This window comes from Manis javanica, chromosome 14, assembly GCF_040802235.1.
Source record: "Manis javanica isolate MJ-LG chromosome 14, MJ_LKY, whole genome shotgun sequence".
In the NCBI taxonomy this organism is placed as follows: Eukaryota; Metazoa; Chordata; class Mammalia; order Pholidota; family Manidae; genus Manis; species Manis javanica.
The window spans coordinates 79,056,973-79,075,008 of NC_133169.1; the positions used below are offsets into that span (position 1 = coordinate 79,056,973).

The 18,036-nt window shown below is 45.3% G+C and overlaps 1 protein-coding gene across 2 annotated transcripts; it reads right to left on the bottom strand.

The window, feature by feature from the left end:
• Positions 1-68: 68 nt before the first annotated feature.
• Positions 69-2,677, bottom strand: NHP2 (NHP2 ribonucleoprotein). Of its 2 annotated transcripts, XM_037017235.2 has the most exons (4): positions 2,430-2,669; positions 2,283-2,352; positions 979-1,084; positions 69-443 (listed from the first exon to the last, which is right to left on the bottom strand). In XM_037017235.2, the coding sequence occupies exons 1-4, from the start codon at positions 2,587-2,589 to the stop codon at positions 318-320; spliced, it is 462 nt and encodes a 153-aa protein (XP_036873130.1). In that variant the 5' UTR covers positions 2,590-2,669; the 3' UTR covers positions 69-317. The 2 variants fall into 2 exon arrangements, with proteins under 2 accessions (XP_036873130.1, XP_073077206.1); XM_073221105.1 differs by lacking the exon at positions 979-1,084 and having other exon boundaries at positions 2,430-2,677.
• Positions 2,678-18,036: the final 15,359 nt, after the last annotated feature.

Here is an 18,036-nt window from a genome sequence, read left to right on the forward strand (position 1 = left end):
TCTTGCCCACCAATACCTTGGCACCACCAGTAGCTGCTACTTAAAAAAACACCCACAGACTCACCACATTTTAGTCTTAGCATTTTACTTCTGCCACACCACATCCTTGGAACTGTCTTCATTGAAGCGCAACAGGAAATAGCACTGGTGGAGACAGTGATGGCTTTGCCTTCATAAATAGCTGCTGGAGCTATCTGGGAAGAATACATGCCTCAGGACTGGGGAGATGCATGAGCATGGAGAGCAGGAAGGCAGCCAGCCGGCCCACGCCCAGGCCAACAGCTGCTGGGGCAGGTGGCCAGGTCTGCCTAAGTCCTTCACATGGGTGGGGGCAGGGCTTGCACCTCCTCTAGGCACTCGTCATAGGCCTCCTGGTACTCCTCATGGGGCTTGACCATTATCACACAGGTGGGGCGCTTGGAGCCCGCAGCTGCACCCAGGTCCTGAAGAGGGGAAAGGGCTGTGTGTGAAATGACTGCACAGGGAGTCAAACCCATGACCCACTGGCCTAACCCAGCTAACATGCCATCATTTCAACTCTGCAAACTAGGCCTGCATTCCCACACAGCAACTATGAAAGGGCTCCTGCTCAGCAGAGGCTGTCCTTAGGTAGGGCCTACACTCTCCAGGTCCTTGCCACCTCCCATTCCTGTGTTCCAGACCTGGCTCCTACTATGTGAGAGGAAGGACAGCTATGTGTCACTAACACCCCTTCTGAGCCCTGCACCTACCTAACAGAACTAAGAGTTCCCAAGAGTATGTCCAGAGAAGGAGGTTCCCATTTTATAAGAAAACTGAAGGGCAAAGAGGTAACTTACCTGGAATCCCTCAACAGGAAGCAGCTGAGCCAAGAATGCACTGGCCTGTCTTTACTCCAAAGCTGCCCACACTCTTTCCCATTATGGCCTGCTGTGGCCAACCTGATCCCAGAACCCTCCTCCAGTGCTGACCAAGACCAGGGGCTCCTGTGTTCCTTACCGTCTTAGAAGGGATATAGACATAGGGCAAGTTCCGGTCCTCACACATAACAGGGAGATGGCAATATACCTCAATGGGCAAAGTGTCTCCTGCCAAAACCATGATCCTGAAATGAGAGAAATGTCTCTGGTTTGCTTGTTCCCTTTTTCAGTTTGAAGTGCCACCTCTGGACTGGGCCTTGAGGGTACAGAGGTGGATAAAATGACCCCTGCCCTCAAGGAGCCAACTGTTAACGTGGGTCTCCCAAACTTGTGTCCAAAAATTTGTGTTTGGTGACTGCATTCCTCTGGGGAGGTGATCTTTCTTTAGCACCGAATGCCACCACATGGTATTGTGCTGGGACAGATGAGGTATGGGAGAATACCAAAGGGTAAAATTTCAGCTGTCCCTGGAGAGTCAAAAAAGGAATCAGGAGTCAACACTTGAACATAAAGCTGAATGATAGGCAGCCCATCAAGGGGGTCGGGACAGGGAGGGCACTTAAGGCTGAGAATCAGAATGGCAAAAGACACAGGAATCCAGGTGGGAATACAGATTAGTGAGACTGACAAGCCACACCCAAGAGCCTTGAGTGACGAGCTAAGCAGTATGGACTCAGTTCCAAGACTGTGATAAGGAACCAAGGAAGGCTTGCCAGAGATGACTCAGCTGGGGCTGCAAACTAGCAAGATGTCAGGGCTCTGAGGCAAGGGTCTCAGGAGCCCTGAAGATACAGAAGGAAGTCTGTTCTCCAGGGAGTGAGGGGCAAACACAAGGAAGAGCTCTTGGTTCAAGTACTGCATCCACACTATAGTTTTCCTTTTGCCTCCTGATCCCGCTGCATTATTTTATCTCTTGAGCACCTACAATGTATCAAGACACTTACGGGGAGAAAGCAATGGGGCTTTATCCCTGTGTGGCCTGAGCAGAGAGATGGAATAAAAAGGCAATTTTATTTCAGATTCTAAGAAATGCCAGTGATACAGAATAACGTCATTCTCACTGCACCCTGCACCTTTCCTTCACCATCTATCAAGTTTTAATTCTGTGTGTGATTTGATTGAATAATTTGTCTCCCCATAGCACAGTGCCTGAAAGAGACAATAAACAGTCGCTGAATGAAGCTGGGGTCCACGGTAAATGAGTTGGCTTTTTCCATTTCCCCCGCGTAAGTGATGTGATGGATCAGTTAGCTGTACTGAAGGGAATTACCGACTTCTTGATGATTTCTATATGGGTCTGAGCACTTTTACCGAGCACCTAGTAAGTAGGGATACCTCCGTTACCTTTAGAAATACAAAATTCGGTGGGAGGGGAGTTCGTACCCTTTCTCGCCTTTGTTGATAAATTTCTGAACCTCCTTCACCCCGCGCCGAATCTGCTTCTGCTTCACAGCTGCAACGATACAAGTGTCAGTCGGGGACCGCGTCCCGCAGCCCGCGCCCCCACGGGCCACCGCGCTCCCGCCGCACCTTTCTTTATGCATTTGTAGAGTTTCCGCGTGAGGCGCCGAGAAGCCAGGGGCTGGGCGATGGGGTTCAGATTGACCAGCAGCTCATGGTAAGTGCGCTCCCCGCAGCACGTTTCCACCTGCGTCTCCGGCCCGTCTGGATCTGCCTTAATTTTGGTCATGGCCGCGGCCAAGAGCACAAATTCTCTAATAGTCCAGGGAATGCACGCGGCCTACTCTCCAGGAATCACTTCCGGGTCGTCCCACTCTGCTGGAGGCCGGCGGGACACTACGACCAATTAGGAAACGAGGTCTCCCTACTCAGCCCAATCGTTGACGCTAGGCATCTTAACTCAGGGGCAGGGTCTCGGCCGTAGGGGCGGGAACACCCCCACGACTAAGAGGCGGGGCGGAGCGCATTGGGGGCGGAGCTAGGGTGCTCTGGCTCGGGCCGAGGCTCTCTGAGGTGGGGGGCAGGGCCGGGCAGGGCCTGGCAGGGGAGGGGCGGGCCAGGCCGCGGGCTTTACGCGGTCCTGGATTCGGAGTCACTGGGACCGGGAGCGGGAGGAGCCGCAGTACCTGTTGCGGCTTGAAAATATTTGAGGAGACGCGATCCGGGTCTAAAGGGCAGGGTCTGCGTCCTGCGTGGGGAAGGTTGGTTCGCGCGGCAGGATTGCGGGCCACCGCAGAACCTGACCCCGCAGACAGGCTCGGAGGGTGTTCCCTAGGTGCCCAAGTGAAGGTAAATTTGACGCCGCCGAGGGTTTCCCCCGTCACAGCAGTTTCTCCCACTCGGCTCTCTCCTTGGCAAGGGATGGCCCCACTCACTGAGCATCTCGGTCTGGACCGCCTTTCCCGAGAGCGGGTGATTCCGCCCCACACTTCCCGCAGGGATCTGCTCCGACGTTACCCACGGGAGCGGTTCCCCTACCGCCTAAAACTGCGGTCCCTTCCGACTTCACACCGGCATCCCCTAACCCTTGCTGCCCGGCATTACTCACGACAGGAGGCGCCGCGGAGGCAGCTGGCCGGGGCCGAGGGGCAAGACCGTGAGCGCAGCCCCGGGCGCTGGGGGGACCCGCAACGGCCGAGACCACCCACAGTTGGGTGGCTAGAGCTCACCCAGGCGCTCCGTGCGCCCTTATCCGTGGAGGACCAGGGGGCCCACACTGTGGGATCTTACATCGCGCACTTCCACCGTGTCTTGGAACATTGGACTGATATTAATTAGATAATTGCTACAAATTAATTGCCTTTGATTATGCGGTGGTAGACCTGCCACTTCTGCGGTGGTGAAACAGGTCAGTAACTAGAATAGAAGCGCAGGTGGCTATGGGATTGCAGGTCAGTTGAGCCAATTTAAAAATTGACCTTTTAACCCAGCAACTATGTTGCAAAGCCATTAAATTAAAAACAGATTTTTAGAACTTAGTGTTTTAATAAGAAAAGTTAGAGTGCAATCTGTCCTAACCTTGAGTCTAAATAATTTTCACAAAGAGAAAAATATATCAACTGAACAATTAAAATAGATGAACAATAATTTGAAAGTAAACAAAGTTTGTGTGCACAATATAACAAATAAGTAGACCTTTTAAATGTTTTCACAGTGGAATTTCTTGAGAAAAGAGAGCCCCTTCCTGAGCTTTGAGACCAGTGGTTATTTTCAGCTTTGCCTTCCTTCCCACGACTTAGCTGTACCAACAGCCCACCCCAAACACCTCCCCCTCTATCTACTTGTTTCTCTCTCTCTTCTAGGTCTTGTTGTAGGTCTGGCCCTCCCTGAGAAGCCCTCCCCTTGTGGGCTTCTCTGAGAACAGAGTAGGCCGGGCTCTGCATGGTGGTTTTCTGTTCCCTGCTTCTGTGTGCTATTCCTGTGAATATTTCCAGCCTTGTAGGATAGATGACAGTGTGTCAGGGTCGCAAAGGGGAGTTGCTACCAGATGTGTGCTCAGGGCACAGTGCACTCTGTCCAACAGAAGTTCACCCCTGGGAAATTCAATGTGCTTGACTGACTGCACCTTACATTGGAAGTTGACATTTATGTGTTACGCACATTACGTGTAATATCTCTTCAGTGCTCACAAAGAATACCTTTATTATTCACAACTTATTGAGGCTCATAAGGGTAAACAGCTTGATCCAGCTCACAAAGCTGGATTTCAGCCCAGGCCTACTTGTCTCCAACCCCACATTCTGCTCATACCCTGTCAATATGTTCTCAATAAACTAACTATACCATGTGTTTTTTTTTTTCTCTTCCTTTTCCTTCCTCCTCCATTCTTTATATATTAGGTATGATATTCTGTACTCTTTGTCTATCCCTTGACTGACTTTGGGGGTAGTTGATTTAATTTTGCATGTACTTAGTAATTAATTGTTCTACTTTCTTTACTGTGGTTTTATTACCTCTGGTGACAGCTATTTAGCTTTAGGAACACGTCCATCTATAGCAGTCCCTCCAAAATATACTGTAGAGAGGGTTTGTGGGAGGTAAATTCTCTCAACTTTTGCTTATCTGGAAGTTGTGTAATCGCTCCTTCAAATTTAAATGATAACCTTGCTGGATAGAATATTCTTGGTTCGAGGCCCTTCTGCTTCATTGCATGAAATATATCATGCCACACCCTTCTGGCCTGTAGGATTTCTGCTGAGAAGTCTTGCTGAGCAGGCCTGTGGGATTTATGCTGAGAACCCATGATAGCCTGGTGGGTTTTTCTTTGTATGTGATCTTTTTTTCTCTCTCTGACTGCTTTTAATACTTGGTTCTTATTCTTGATCTTTGCCATTGTAATTATTATATGTCTTGGTGTTGTCTTCCTTGGGTCTCTTGTGTTGGGAGATCTGTGCACCTCCATGGCCTGAGAGGCTATCTCCTTCCCAAGATTGGGGAAGTTTTCAGCAATTACCTCCTCAAAGACACTTTCTATCCCTTTTTCTCTCTATTCTTCTTCTGGTACCCCTATAATACTTTCATTCCTAGAGATCCTTTTTTCTCTCTGTGCCTCAGCTTCTTTGTATTCCTCTTCTCTAATTTCTATTTAATTTATCGTCTCCTCCACCATATCTAATCTGCTTTTAAAACCCTCCACTGTATTCCACAATGATTGGATCTCCATCCTAAATTCATTCCTGAGTTCTTGAATATTTTTCTGTACCTCCATGAGCATGTTTATGATTTTTATTTTGAAATCTCTTTCAGGAAAATTGATGAGTTCAGTTTCATTTGACCCTTTTTCTGATGTTTGTGGAATTTTGGTTTGAACCAGGTTCTTTTGATGTTTCATAGTTGTGTGTGGCACCCTGTATTGCCCAGAAGCTCTACTCTCTGGAACTGCTCAGCCCCTGGAGCAATGTCGGGGGTCACAGGGGAGTGGTGCTGGTGCCCTGTTCCATGAGGTCAGTTCTTTTCTTCAGGTGTATGCAGTCTGGCACAGCCTTCTTTCCTGTTGCTCTTTCAGGATTAGTTGTATTAATTATTTTTTTGTATTATATGTGGTTTGGGGAGGAGGCCTCTGTCTCACCTCTCGTGCCACCATCTTTAATCCTACACCATGTGTTTCTATAACGAGGCTCGGAGCTTAGTGCTGGACCCAAGTGGTGACTTTACTAATTTTGTTTGAATTGCCACTCTAGCTCACGTGAAGTAGTGTAGAGAAGCCATAGTGGCTAGTGGGCAGTAGACCAGGGCTCTAAAGGACTGGGCAGGTCATTTCACTTCTCAGAGCTTCAGTCCCTCATCTATAAAGTGAGAAATTTAGACATAGACTAAGGTCCCATCTTTTAAAAAGTTGGAGGGGATGATTTTTTTTTAAAGGCTGGTTTAAATTTTAAGTGGATGATTTTTTTTCCTCCCATTTAAACTCTATAGAGGTATTCACAATTAAGTTTTTTTTGTGTATAAATACAAGTATATATATTTATTTACAATATAATCCATATGCCTTTCACCCATTTAAAGCATACAATTCAGTGGGTTTCATGTGTTCACTGAGTTGTGTGGCCTTCACCACAGTCAATCTGAAGATATTTTCATAACTTTAGTAAGAACCCTTGCCCCATTTGGCTGTCACCCTCTGATCCCCCTCATCCTCTCCAGCCCTAAGCAACTCGTAGTTCACTTTTCTTTTTTTGTAGATTTCCCTCTTCTGGACATTTCACAGGAATGGAATCATATAGCATGTTGTCTTTGGGGTCTGGCTTCTTTCACTTAGCATAATGTTTTCAAGGTTCATCCATGTTGTAGCATGTGTCAGTGCTTCATTACTACATAACATTCCACTGTATGGATAGTCCACATTTTATCCATTCATTGGTTGATGGATTGGGCTGCTTTCACCTTTTGACTATTGTAAATAGTGCTGCTAAGAACCTTCATGTACAATTTTCCTGTGGGCATATGTTTTCAGTTCTCTTGGATAAATACCTGGAACTAGAATTGCTGGGTCAAATGGCAACTCTGTTTAACCAGCAGGGTACAAAGGTTCCAAATTCTCCACATTCTCACCAACACTTGATATTATCTGATTTATTCATTGCAGTAATCCCAGTAGGTGTGAAGTAAGTAGTCATTGTGGTTTTGATTTGCATTTCCCTGAAGCTAATATGTGCTAACTGGACATTTGCATACCTTTGGAGGAACTCCTTCCCTATTTTTTAAATTGAGGATGACTTTAAATTGCCATTTTATTTATCAAGCTATGTGTTTACATTAGGAGCTGAAGTTCAAGAAGAAGAAATATATATACATATGGTGTTAAGAAGAAAGACATAGGCCTAGTGTGGTGTCCCTTCTGCTAGGCCAAGTCACCAAGCAGGGACTCAACACCTAAACCTAACTGCAATTTCAACCTCCCTCAAAAATGTAGTCAGTCGGAAATTTTCTGGTAAGTGTTGATAAGGTAGTGCCCCATGGGCCTTCTCCATCCCCCAAAGGAATCTACCTAATAAGATTTTTGTCCCTAGTTAAAGGTGACTTCACCCAAAGTATTCTCTTTTCCTGTTTATGACTTCTTGTCCTGCCTGTGAAAACCTCTTCCTTTATGTAGCCCTTGGGAACATCTCTCTACTTGCTAGATGCAATTCCGAAATCCATAAATAGCTTAATAAAGCCACATTTATTTGGATGGATTTAGTTCTTTAACACTGGCCTACAAAAGAATTAAAGCAGATTTATAATAATTGCATAAACTGTTGTTAAAGTACAAAATTCACCCAAGTAAATGTGAAACTCTAATTGGCTTTATTAAGCAATCCCTGAATTGCTCAGCATCTACTCTCGCAAATAGATGCTCCAAGGAATTGTACAAAGTGGAAGGTTTTTTTCTGTTTTTGTTTTTTGTTTTTATTTCTGTCTACTTGTTCTTTATTTCATTTATATGGTTCTTTATACATAATATGGTAATATGCTCTATAAAATTCACCATCAGCATTTCTTTTGATTTAATGCTGACATTTTCCATATGACTCTTTTTTTTTATTAAGGTATTATTGATATACAATCTTATGAAGGTTTCACATGAGCAACATCATAGTTACTACATTCACCCCTATTATCAAGTCCCCCCACATACCCCATTACAGTCACTATCCATCAGCATAGTAAGATGCTATAGAGTCACTATTTGTCTTCTCTGTGCTGTACTGCCTTCCCCATGCCCCCCCTACATTATGTGTGCTAATTATAATACCCCTTAATCCCCTTCTCTCTCCCTGCCTACCTGCCCTCCCCAAACCCTTTCCCTTTGGTCCCTTCTTGGAGTCTGTGAGTCTGCTGCTGTTTTGTTCCTTCAGTTTTTGCTTTGTTATTATACTCCACAAATGAGTGAAATCATTTGGTACTTGTCTCTTTCTCCTTCTGGCTTATTTCACTGAGCATAATACCCTCTAGCTCCGTCCATGTTGTTGCAAATGGTAGGATTTGTTTTCTTCTTATGTCTGAATAATATTCCATTGTATGTGTGTACCACAACTTCTTTATCCTTTCATCTACTGATGGACACTTAGGTTGCTTCTGTGTCTTGGCTATTGTAAATAGTGCTGTGATAAACATAGGGGTGCATATATTTTTTGAATCTGGGATCTTATTTTCTTTGGGTAAATTCCTAGGAGTGGAATTCCTGGGTCAGATGCAAAGTGGAAGGTTTTTATAGACAGGACGGTGATGAGACAGGTTCCACGGGCTTAGAAAGAATAGGGTAAAGGCCTCCAAAAAAGGAAGGCAGGACATTTACAGTCAGAGCAGTGTAACTACATGCAAGGAAACCCCCTGCCAAAACTCTATGTTAAACATTAAGCTCTAGAGTCATTCTTCAGTGAGATCAGTTGATACTCCCCAGATAAAGGAAAGCAGCCCGTGTTTTTATTATGCTAATTGCTTATAATCATGTGTTAAGATTCACTTTAGCATGCTAGAAGGTACTTAATGTCTCATCAAGGACAAACATCCTAAGAACACTTTTAACAAGTCCACACCCTAAGCCCTTTATCAGTTCCTCCAAATCCTCAACTGCCTATAAATCCCCTATAAAATGCACTGCACCCCCTCCCCCTCTCTGGCTCCCTTGTCCCCTCCTGGCCTGAGCCAGGAGCTCTGTCCTCTCACTGTATCTCTCAATAAATGCCTCTCCTTGGCTCTCCTACCTTGGGTGGTGCAAAGTTCATTCTTCAACTCTGCAAACAAGAACCCCGGCATCAATGGGGGAGTTATTAACAAAAGAAGTTGTTTCAGTCCAGGTCACTTTCTCTTATAGGGAAGAGCTGGGGGTCTTATGAAGCAGATTACCTCTTTTTCTTTTAGGGAAGGTGGAGAGGACGAATGTGACAGATTATTTCATCAGTGGTGCCAATCCAAAATTCCTGACTATATTTCTGGGGGAGGTTGAAACTGTAATTGCATTTGAATTTTAAGTTTAGTTGGGCCCTGGTTTGGTGACTTGTCCTAGCAGAAGCAACACCCTGTTGGGCCTGTGTGTCTCTTTTTAACACCAGTTATGGCAGTATTAGTATGGCCAATATTTGTCAAGCTGAACAGTGAAAACCTACATCCCAGCCTACTCTCTTTAGCGAAAACTGAAGTCTCCCCAGAAATGAAGCCTGAGATTTTAGGCGAGAGCTGTAGGAGAGAGGGCTCTGTGGGGTACCCTGTCATGAGGGCTTCTGGAGGATGGACTGCTCCTCAGACACAACTGCTTGGGCCACACCTTACTTTGAAAAGCTGAGAGTTTAGAAAAGTTAGCTTGGTGCTCCAGAAAAATGGGTTTCTTTAGGGTCTGGAGATTTTGGTTTTAGAATTTAAAATGTACTTATTTTAAAGGTCATAATGTTTATATTTAAATTTTTTTCAGAAAGCATTGTGGGTAAAATTGCAACTTTGAGAATCTCTCTCCTGGCCTTAGTGCATCTTCATATCAATAGGTGTTTCCAAGGGGTGGAGAGAAGTGGTCCATCTCCATATCAATAAGTGATTACAAGGTGGGTGGGAAGCAAGTGAGCACTGGGACTGACAGGTGTGGTGGGGGTCCTTTTGCAGCACGTTGGCAAGAGACACATGCGAGCAGAAGTAGACAACTGTTTGTAAGCAATAAATGGATTTCTCCCAGTTTATTTCTACCTTTGACTGATTTCAGCTTCAAAGGTTATTTGCCCTGGACTGGGAACATACTTATCCCCTGGAGTTACAGCATATATAAAGTATAATGCAAAAAGTTAAACATCCTTCCTCCTTAACTGTTGGATATGCCCTCCATTTAAACTCTTCAGAGGTATTCACTATTAATTTTTTTCATTTACGTATGCAAGTGTGTGTATTCCAGTAATTTCTTTCTGCTTATCATTATATCTTGGGAAATGTTTTATTTCCCTCATAGTGATAAATCTCTTTCTAGTAATACCTCCATTGTAACACAGTGTATGGATTTCTATAATTTAATCACACCTTACTGATGGATGTCAGTTGTTTTTAGTGGTTTTCCTGTTTGGAATAAATTGGCAAGGAACATTGTGCAATATCTTTGGTACTTTTATGAATCTACCCAGGGAAAAATTCCTAACATTTATAATTTTGATATCTGAACTGTTATCCAATTATTCTTTAAAGAGCTGCAATTTACAATTGCTGTGATAGTGTCTCTCCAACTCTTGCCAAGACTGGGCTTTAGTACAGAAATAGAGTCAAATATAGAAAACAGTCTGGTGGTGGCCATAGGGGAGGGGCTGGGAGAATGGAAGAAATAGGTAAAGGGGATTAAGAGGTGCAAACTTCCATTTATAAAATAAGTATGTCATGGGGATGAAAGTACAGCATATAGTCAATAATGTAGTAACTTTGTGTGGTGACACACGGTAACTACTCTTATCACGGTGAGCAGTTCATAATGTATATAATGTCAAATCACTATGTTGTACATCAGAAACCAATATAATATATATTATCAACTATACTTCAATTTAAAAAAAAGACTGGGTTTTTTGTTTAGGGGGAAGAAGGGTGGTGAAGATCCAGTAGGGAAAAATGGTATCTTGTTTGCATTTATATTTTTTCAGTTCTGAGGGAGGCCAGACATTTCATATTTTTATAGGTCACTTGTGTTTCTTTTCCTTTTCTCTTCTTCCAGTTTTTCTATGGTGTTGTCCTATGGCTTTAGAAAAGCTTTTTGTCCTTTGAGGAAATATTTTAGTGCTTTCATGGTGTAACTCCAGGGGAAAAAGCCTTCTCTTTGCTTCTGATGCTGCTGGCAGACCCTGTGCTCCCTACCTTGTGGACACATCACTCCTGTCCCTGCCTCCACGTCCAGTGGCTTGCTTTCTGTGTGTTCCTGTCTTCACATGGTGTTTTCCTCTTATGAAGACACCAGTCATATTGCATCAGGACCCAGCCTGAGGACCTCATCTCAACTCGATTACATCTGCAACAATCCTGTTTCTACATCAGGTGTGCAGTTACCAAGGCTTTGACTTGAACACATCCTCTTGGGGGACACAAATCAACCCAACATGCATGGCTGTGGGATCAGGTGAAGCTGGAACAGCCCCATGGGCCACCTGCACAATGGGGCTGGACTGTCGCCTGGACATGGGGCTCAAGAGCCGAGGCTGCCTCTGTGCAGGGCTTCCACACTGACTCTACATTCCAGTTTTCCAGCCAGTAACCAGGGGCTGTCAGGGGCATGTGGCTCTGATTCCTGGCGGGGATAAAATTAGAAGGGAGGACTTGACTTTTGGGAGTCAAAGGAACCCTGGGGACCACCTAATCCAGACATTTCACAGATGGGAGGCTGGGGCAGTTCCACACTCTGTGTTCTGGTTGAATGCTTGTAGGGAGCTGGGCTTCCAGGGGGCTGCGGCTCCAGGTGGTGGTGGGGAGGGGTCGTCCCTGGGTCCCTCATCAGCCCTGGAGCCTGATGCAAGCTTTACCCTGGGCCAACACCTATGAAAAGTGGGCTTTTCCCAGATGGGTTTTTGTCTGAGGCCACCTGGAGGAGGTGATGGGCACCATTCCTATTTTGGTTCCGACTCTCCGTTGTCCTGGAGTGGGCCTGTCCTCTGCAGGCCCCCTGCAGCTCTCCCCACCCGTTTCACCTGTTACCCCCTCCCATTGGCCTTGCCGTGCTTTCAAAACCTGGAGAAAGTTCTCTGTTGGAAACTCCCCCGTTTTCTTTGCTGTTATTGGGGGTGTGTGTGTGTGTGTCCAAAAGCTGCCCCCTCTGTATAGCAGCACCACGCTGCTTCCCACTGTCTAATGGGATTCCTGAGCAAGCGCAATGTGGGCAAATTTTCTGTTCTGCTCTTTTTCTTAGGCCTCCTGGAATTGACATTGGCGTGCCTGCCAGACTTCATGCCATGGAGCTTGCGCCATTCCTTAAATAGCGGATCCCCAAGCACCAACATACTGGGGCCCCAGCTGCCATTTAAGCTAAGGCTAGGAGAGTGGTGCCAGTGCCAGGGGCTACTGCTCTGAGCAGCTAGAGTTTTTGCTGCCAGCAGTGTCTACATAGTTGGCAAGCTGTGAGGAGCAGAGGGGATGTTGAGGAGGTTGGGTCTCTATCATCACATATTGGATATCCCATTCATTCCAAAAAATGTACTGGGCACCTGGAATGTGTTAAACACTGTGCTAGGCTTTGGAGGGCACGCTGGTGAGCTAGAGAGAAAGTCCTGCCTGTCCAGAGGTTCCGTGTGAGCTCCAGGACTGCATTCCTAGATGGGGAAGTATCCAGCTGGAGGAATACAGAGTTAGGAAACCTACTTCCTCCTGAGATCGTCGGGGGGCAGGGGCGCTGGGAAGGCCTGGAGGGGCGGAGCCGGTGGGAGGGGCACCTTCAGGGCTGGGGCTCCCGCGCTCCTGGTTGTGGCTCCTCCATGCTACCTACCACACCGGAAGTTCCGGGAGGGCAGAGACGGTCTGTGGATCTCAGTACTTGGCAGTTAGTGCTCAGAAAACATTTGAATGAATGAACGTCACAGAATTTTGTTTAGATCTTGAGACTACCGGAGAATTAAGCAGGAGTTTGAATTAGAGAGTAACCTGGTTAGCTTTGTGTGTTTGGAAGATCATCCAGTTACCGTGGGAAAATGGGAGTGAGAGGTATGCCTGGGGAAGTGGCAGAGAGATGAGGACAGTCAGGGACCCTCTGTGGAGGCCCAGGTAAGCCAGGAGAGGGTCCCACGGTAGCGGAGGAAAAGCCAGAGCTCGGGGCATAGACATGTAGGACATGCCAGACTTTAGATGGGGGGTGGGAAAGAGGGCAGGTGGAGTAGACAGAATTTCTAAAATCGCCCCCCAGAGATGACCTAATCCCCAGAATGGTGAGTCTTATAACCTATATCGCACCTGTGAGGGTGTCATGTTATTTGGCACAGTTGACTGTCTGGGATCATCCAGGCTGGCCCAATGTAATCACACAAGTCTTCAAAAGCAGTGTGCTTCCTCTGGCTGGTTGCAGAAATGGAATCAGAGATTCAAACCTGTCTGTGAGGATGGAAGGGACCATATGCAAGGACCAAAGAGGAGCTGTAGGGAGCAGAGTGTCAACCCCCTGGTTGGCAGGGACCCCAGTCCTATAACTACAAGGAACCAAATCCTGCCAGCAGCAGGAATGAGCCTGGAAGAAAACATCAAATGCCAGATTAGGTCACAGTGGGTGGAAACTTAGATTTTAGCTTAGTGAAACGCTGAGCAGAGGACCCAGGCACCCTGGACTTCGACCTGCAGAACTGTGAGGAAATAAATGGATGTTGTTTTCAGGCATGAAGGGGTTGTTCGTTACAACAGCAATAGAAACTTAACACACTGTACTCATGGATACTTTCATTGAATTGAAAATAAAGGTGGTGGGAAGGCAGGGCAGGCAGACAGAGGAAAGAGGACCGGAGGACTTGGAGAGGACGATAATCACCACTGCCTCATTAGGTTGTTGAAGCGTCTGGAACTGCAGAGAGACCCAGGCCCCAGATGGGGTGGAGATCTGGGAGTCACTGCAGAAGGGCCTCTGCTTCCCAACACTGAGCCTGTCCCAGAGCCGTTGATTCCATGTGATGTAATGGTATGGAGAAAGCAGGTGACACTGTCACTGCCCAGGCTCTGCAGCACCTTTGGGGCTGGGGTCTGCCATGTGGCCCAGTCCTGGCCCTCTCTGGCCAGGAGCTTCGGCCTCCTCTCCCTCATGTGTGTGGCCTTCCCTGGGGCAGAGAAGAATTACCAGGCATCGATTGTGGTTGGCTCTGGTTTATGAACTTCTTGTGACTGCTCGGTTGACAGGGATTTCTTGCTTTGCCTTTGGAGGGGGTAGGGAGGTCATGGTCTTACTCCTAGAATGTGGGAGACTGGAAGCATCTTTACCATCAGTCGCTCCTCCTCCTGTAACAGAAGGGAATGAGGAAACGTGGAGAGTCAGGGACTTGTCCTGATCACAGAGCAAACCAGGGACCAGCTCCCCTCTCCTTCCCTCCCTCCCTGGGTCATTAGCTCCTGCTTCCAGCCCAGAGTGGAGAGAGGAGTGATTCAGCAAACCGAGAGCCAGCCCTTCCTGGTCCTGCGCTCCTTCTTCTCAGACCTCGATACTGGTAGCAGGAGCAGGGACTGAACACTAATCAGCTTCTGTCCATTTCATCTTCCTGTTTTACATGTGAGAAAGAGGAACCTATTCTTCTCTTTCTTCATGAGGGACAGAGGGAGCCAGCCAGGCTGGTGTGGAGTGGACTGAGGGGAACTCGGTTGAGGATATCTCTCTTGATTGGGAGACCTTGGGTGCAGAGTCCATTTCATTTAGGTCAGGAGGTGGCAAATATTTTCTGTTAAGGGCCAGATAATAAATGTTTTAGGCTTTGTGGGCTATGCAATCTCTGTTGCAACTATTCATTACTTATAAAAACAGGCAGCAGGCTGGATTTGGCTTCTGGGCCATAGCTGGCTGTGAGGCCCACTGATGGGGATGACGCTGCTGCTGGCTTTCCTGTCGCCCACCTGTCTGTTGTCGTCCTTCCCATTATTTGGAGCCTAATTGTGGAAGGTCTTGGACCTAAATCACTTGCTGGCAACACAGAGCCCTTAAGAGATTTTTTTTTTTAAAGTAATACAGGGTGTATACACATGTCAAAATTCATCGAGCTGTACACTAAGATTGTGCATTTTATTCTAAGTATTGCAATATAAAAAAATTAGGGAAAAAAGGAATGAACTATTGATGCATGCAGAAACATGGGTGAATCTCAAAGTAATTACTCTGAATAAAAGAAGTCAGACAAAAGAGACTATATACTGTATAATTCCGTTTATATAAAATTCTAGAAAATGTAAATTAATCTAGTGACAGAAAACAGATCAGTTGTTACCTGGTGATGAGGAGGGAGGCAGAGAATTACAAAGTGGCATGAAGAACCTTTGCAGGATGATGAATGTGATACGTTCACTGTCTTGATTGTGGTGATAGTTTCAAGGTGTATAAATATGTCAAAACTTATCAAATTATACTCTCTCAACATGTTCTATTTATTATATGTTTATCATATGTCTAATACAGCTGTTAACCGCCCCCACCAAAAAAAAAAGAATGGTGTGAGTAAGAAGGGAAGGAAGTGGATCAAAATGCAATGCCCTGCAATTTGAGGTGGTGGAATCCTGGGTGATTTTTTATTTGATTTATGCTTCCCTGTATTTTTTAAACATTCTACATGCAATGTACTATTAGCTTTACAAATAGAAAAATAGACATGAATAACTAAAAATAAGGTAACTGGAATAAATGTCAAATAGATTAGTTATTATTTATTATAAAATGAAAACTTTCTAACGAGCGGGTTAGCCAGTTTAAAAATTCTAAATAAAATATCAGTAACCAGGGGGAAAAAAGTAATATGTATGATCTGCTTTATTCTTTTTTTTCTGTTTTAAAAAAATGTGTAGAAATAATATACTGACATAGTAGAAAATTATACCAATAAGTTACACAGTGAAAAGTGTCCCTTCCAGCCCCTGTTCAGTAAGCAGAAGTAGCCAAAGAGACCCATTTTCTACACTGCATTCCATAGTTAGTCTGCAACTATCATCTATCCATCTGTAAATATTTCCCCCCCTTTTTTACAGTAATGGTGGCATTACTACGCACTGAATCATGCATCCTGCTTTTTTCTGTAGGAGATTACTCCTGTAATATTGTTGGTGTTTTTATTAGGAAAGCACTAACAAATTAATTGGTCAAATGTCTGGGTGAGGGTTGACATCTTTCTGATGTTGATTGACTCTTCCTATTCAGGAATGCAATAGACATTTCCATTTGCTCACGTGTTTTGTGTATTTATCTGTATCTTGAATATTCCCTCAGTCTCTCGGGCCCTTTCTTCCTTTATATCTTCTGATTATTGTTGGCATATACAAAAATTTACTGAATTCTCTTATTGTTTATTTAGAATAGTTTTCCTTACTTCTCTTTGGATTTTTCATGTACGTGATCATATTATCTACAAATAGTGATGATTATTATCTACTTTTTTTCCTGTTTTTATGCCTCTAATTTCTTTCTCTGTCCAGTTGCCTTAGTTGTGCCTCCAGAAAATGTGAAATGATAAATGGAAGAAGACAACGTTGTACTGTTTCCTACTTTAATGAAGGTGCTTCTGGAAAATGATGTTTGGGTTGTGTTTTATAAATGTTCATCATATTCTGTTTTGTCAAGAATGTTTACTAAAAATGTATGTTGAAATGTATCAAATGCCCTGATAGTATATTTTGATGACTCAAAAATTTTTTTATCTATTAATATGGTACATTATATTAAGAAGTTCCTAAGATTAAACCATCCCTGCCTTTCTGAAACGAGCCTTGCTTGGTTACAACTTAAAATAAAGTGTTGTTGGATTGTATTTGCTTATATGTAGTAGCATTTTTGCATCAGACTCACAACTGAGCTTGGTCTGTGTGTTTGTCAAGCCTAGTGCCTGAGATGACCTCCAGGCAGAGGTGCGGAGGAGGCCATAGGACCTATGTGTCTGAAGCTCATGGGAAAGGGCTCCAGCCTAGACAGAAGAGAGATTTGTGAGTCGTTTTGCATATGGGCTGTCTTTTGTGCCAAGAGATAGGCTGAGATCACCCAGGGACTGAGTAGATAGGGATGAAGAGAGAAGGAGGCCTGAGCAATGGGTGCTTCAACATGTTTTTGAGATTCAGCCTCCGAGGAGGAGAAACCAGCAAAAGAAGTGGCAAATTATTTGGCAATAAAGAGGAATGCAGATATGTGCTATAATATGGATGAACCTTGAAAACATGACGCTAAGTGAAAGAAGCCAGACACAAAAGGCCACATATTATATGATTCCATTTAGATAAAATGTCCATAACTTACCAATCTAGAGAGACAAAGTAGATCAGTGTTTGCAGGGGCTGGGGGTAGGGTGGGGTTGGGAATGAGGCTAGTGGGTCAGGGGTTTCTTTTCAGGTGATGCAAATGTTCTAAACTTATGGTGACTGTTGCCCAGCTCTGTGAATATGCTAAAACCATTAAATTGTACATTTTAACCTGATGGACTTTATGATATGTCAATTATATCTCAAAATGTGTGTGTGGGGGGTACTGAGAAGTGGCTAGAATGTAGAAAGAAAATTGGTGACTGGCATAAGGAAGCTGCTCCCACTCTGGGTTAGGGCTCAAAGCTCCACCAGTGGGAGGCCAATTATCACCTTTTGGCCAGACAGAGGAATGTTAGTTGATTGGGGACAAGAGTAATTGTTGGCAAGTTCAATTCTAGGATACGTTCCTCGTTGCTGGAAGTAGTGCTGGCCTAAGCTAAAGAGAGGGTCAATTTGAGAAAAAACACTTCCCCAGGAGGAAAAGGCTTATTGGCAGGACGTGATGAAGCGAAGTGGATGGGCCAGGCGCTGGAGCCCATATAGTCCTAAACCCGTGACCAGACCGGCGGAGGCCGGCGATGACCGGAGCTACTTCCATAAAGGTGGAAGCTGGCGGAAGGGCCAGGCAGGTGGGCGGGGAGTGGCGGGGAGGGGCCCTGCCAAGTCCGGGAGAAGTCTGGATTAGCATCGGTGTCGGGATCCACGCAACTTTTGTCACAGCAGCGGAGAGGGAAGGAAGGACGTGATCCTGGAGATCTGGCCGCCGCCTCAGCAGGCCAGGCGGAAGTAC

What these genes read in the sequence shown, in the direction of transcription:
- NHP2 (XM_037017235.2), bottom strand. Translation starts at nt 2,589, where the DNA reads ATGACCAAAATTAAGGCAGATCCAGACGGGCCGGAGACGCAGGTGGAA. An exon ending in CTACAAATGCATAAAGAAAG is followed by an intron (nt 2,353 to 2,429) that starts GTGCGGCGGGAG and finishes GTATCGTTGCAG; the next exon opens with CTGTGAAGCAGAAGCAGATT. An exon ending in ATCAACAAAGGCGAGAAAGG is followed by an intron (nt 1,085 to 2,282) that starts GTACGAACTCCC and finishes CTCTCATTTCAG; the next exon opens with GATCATGGTTTTGGCAGGAG.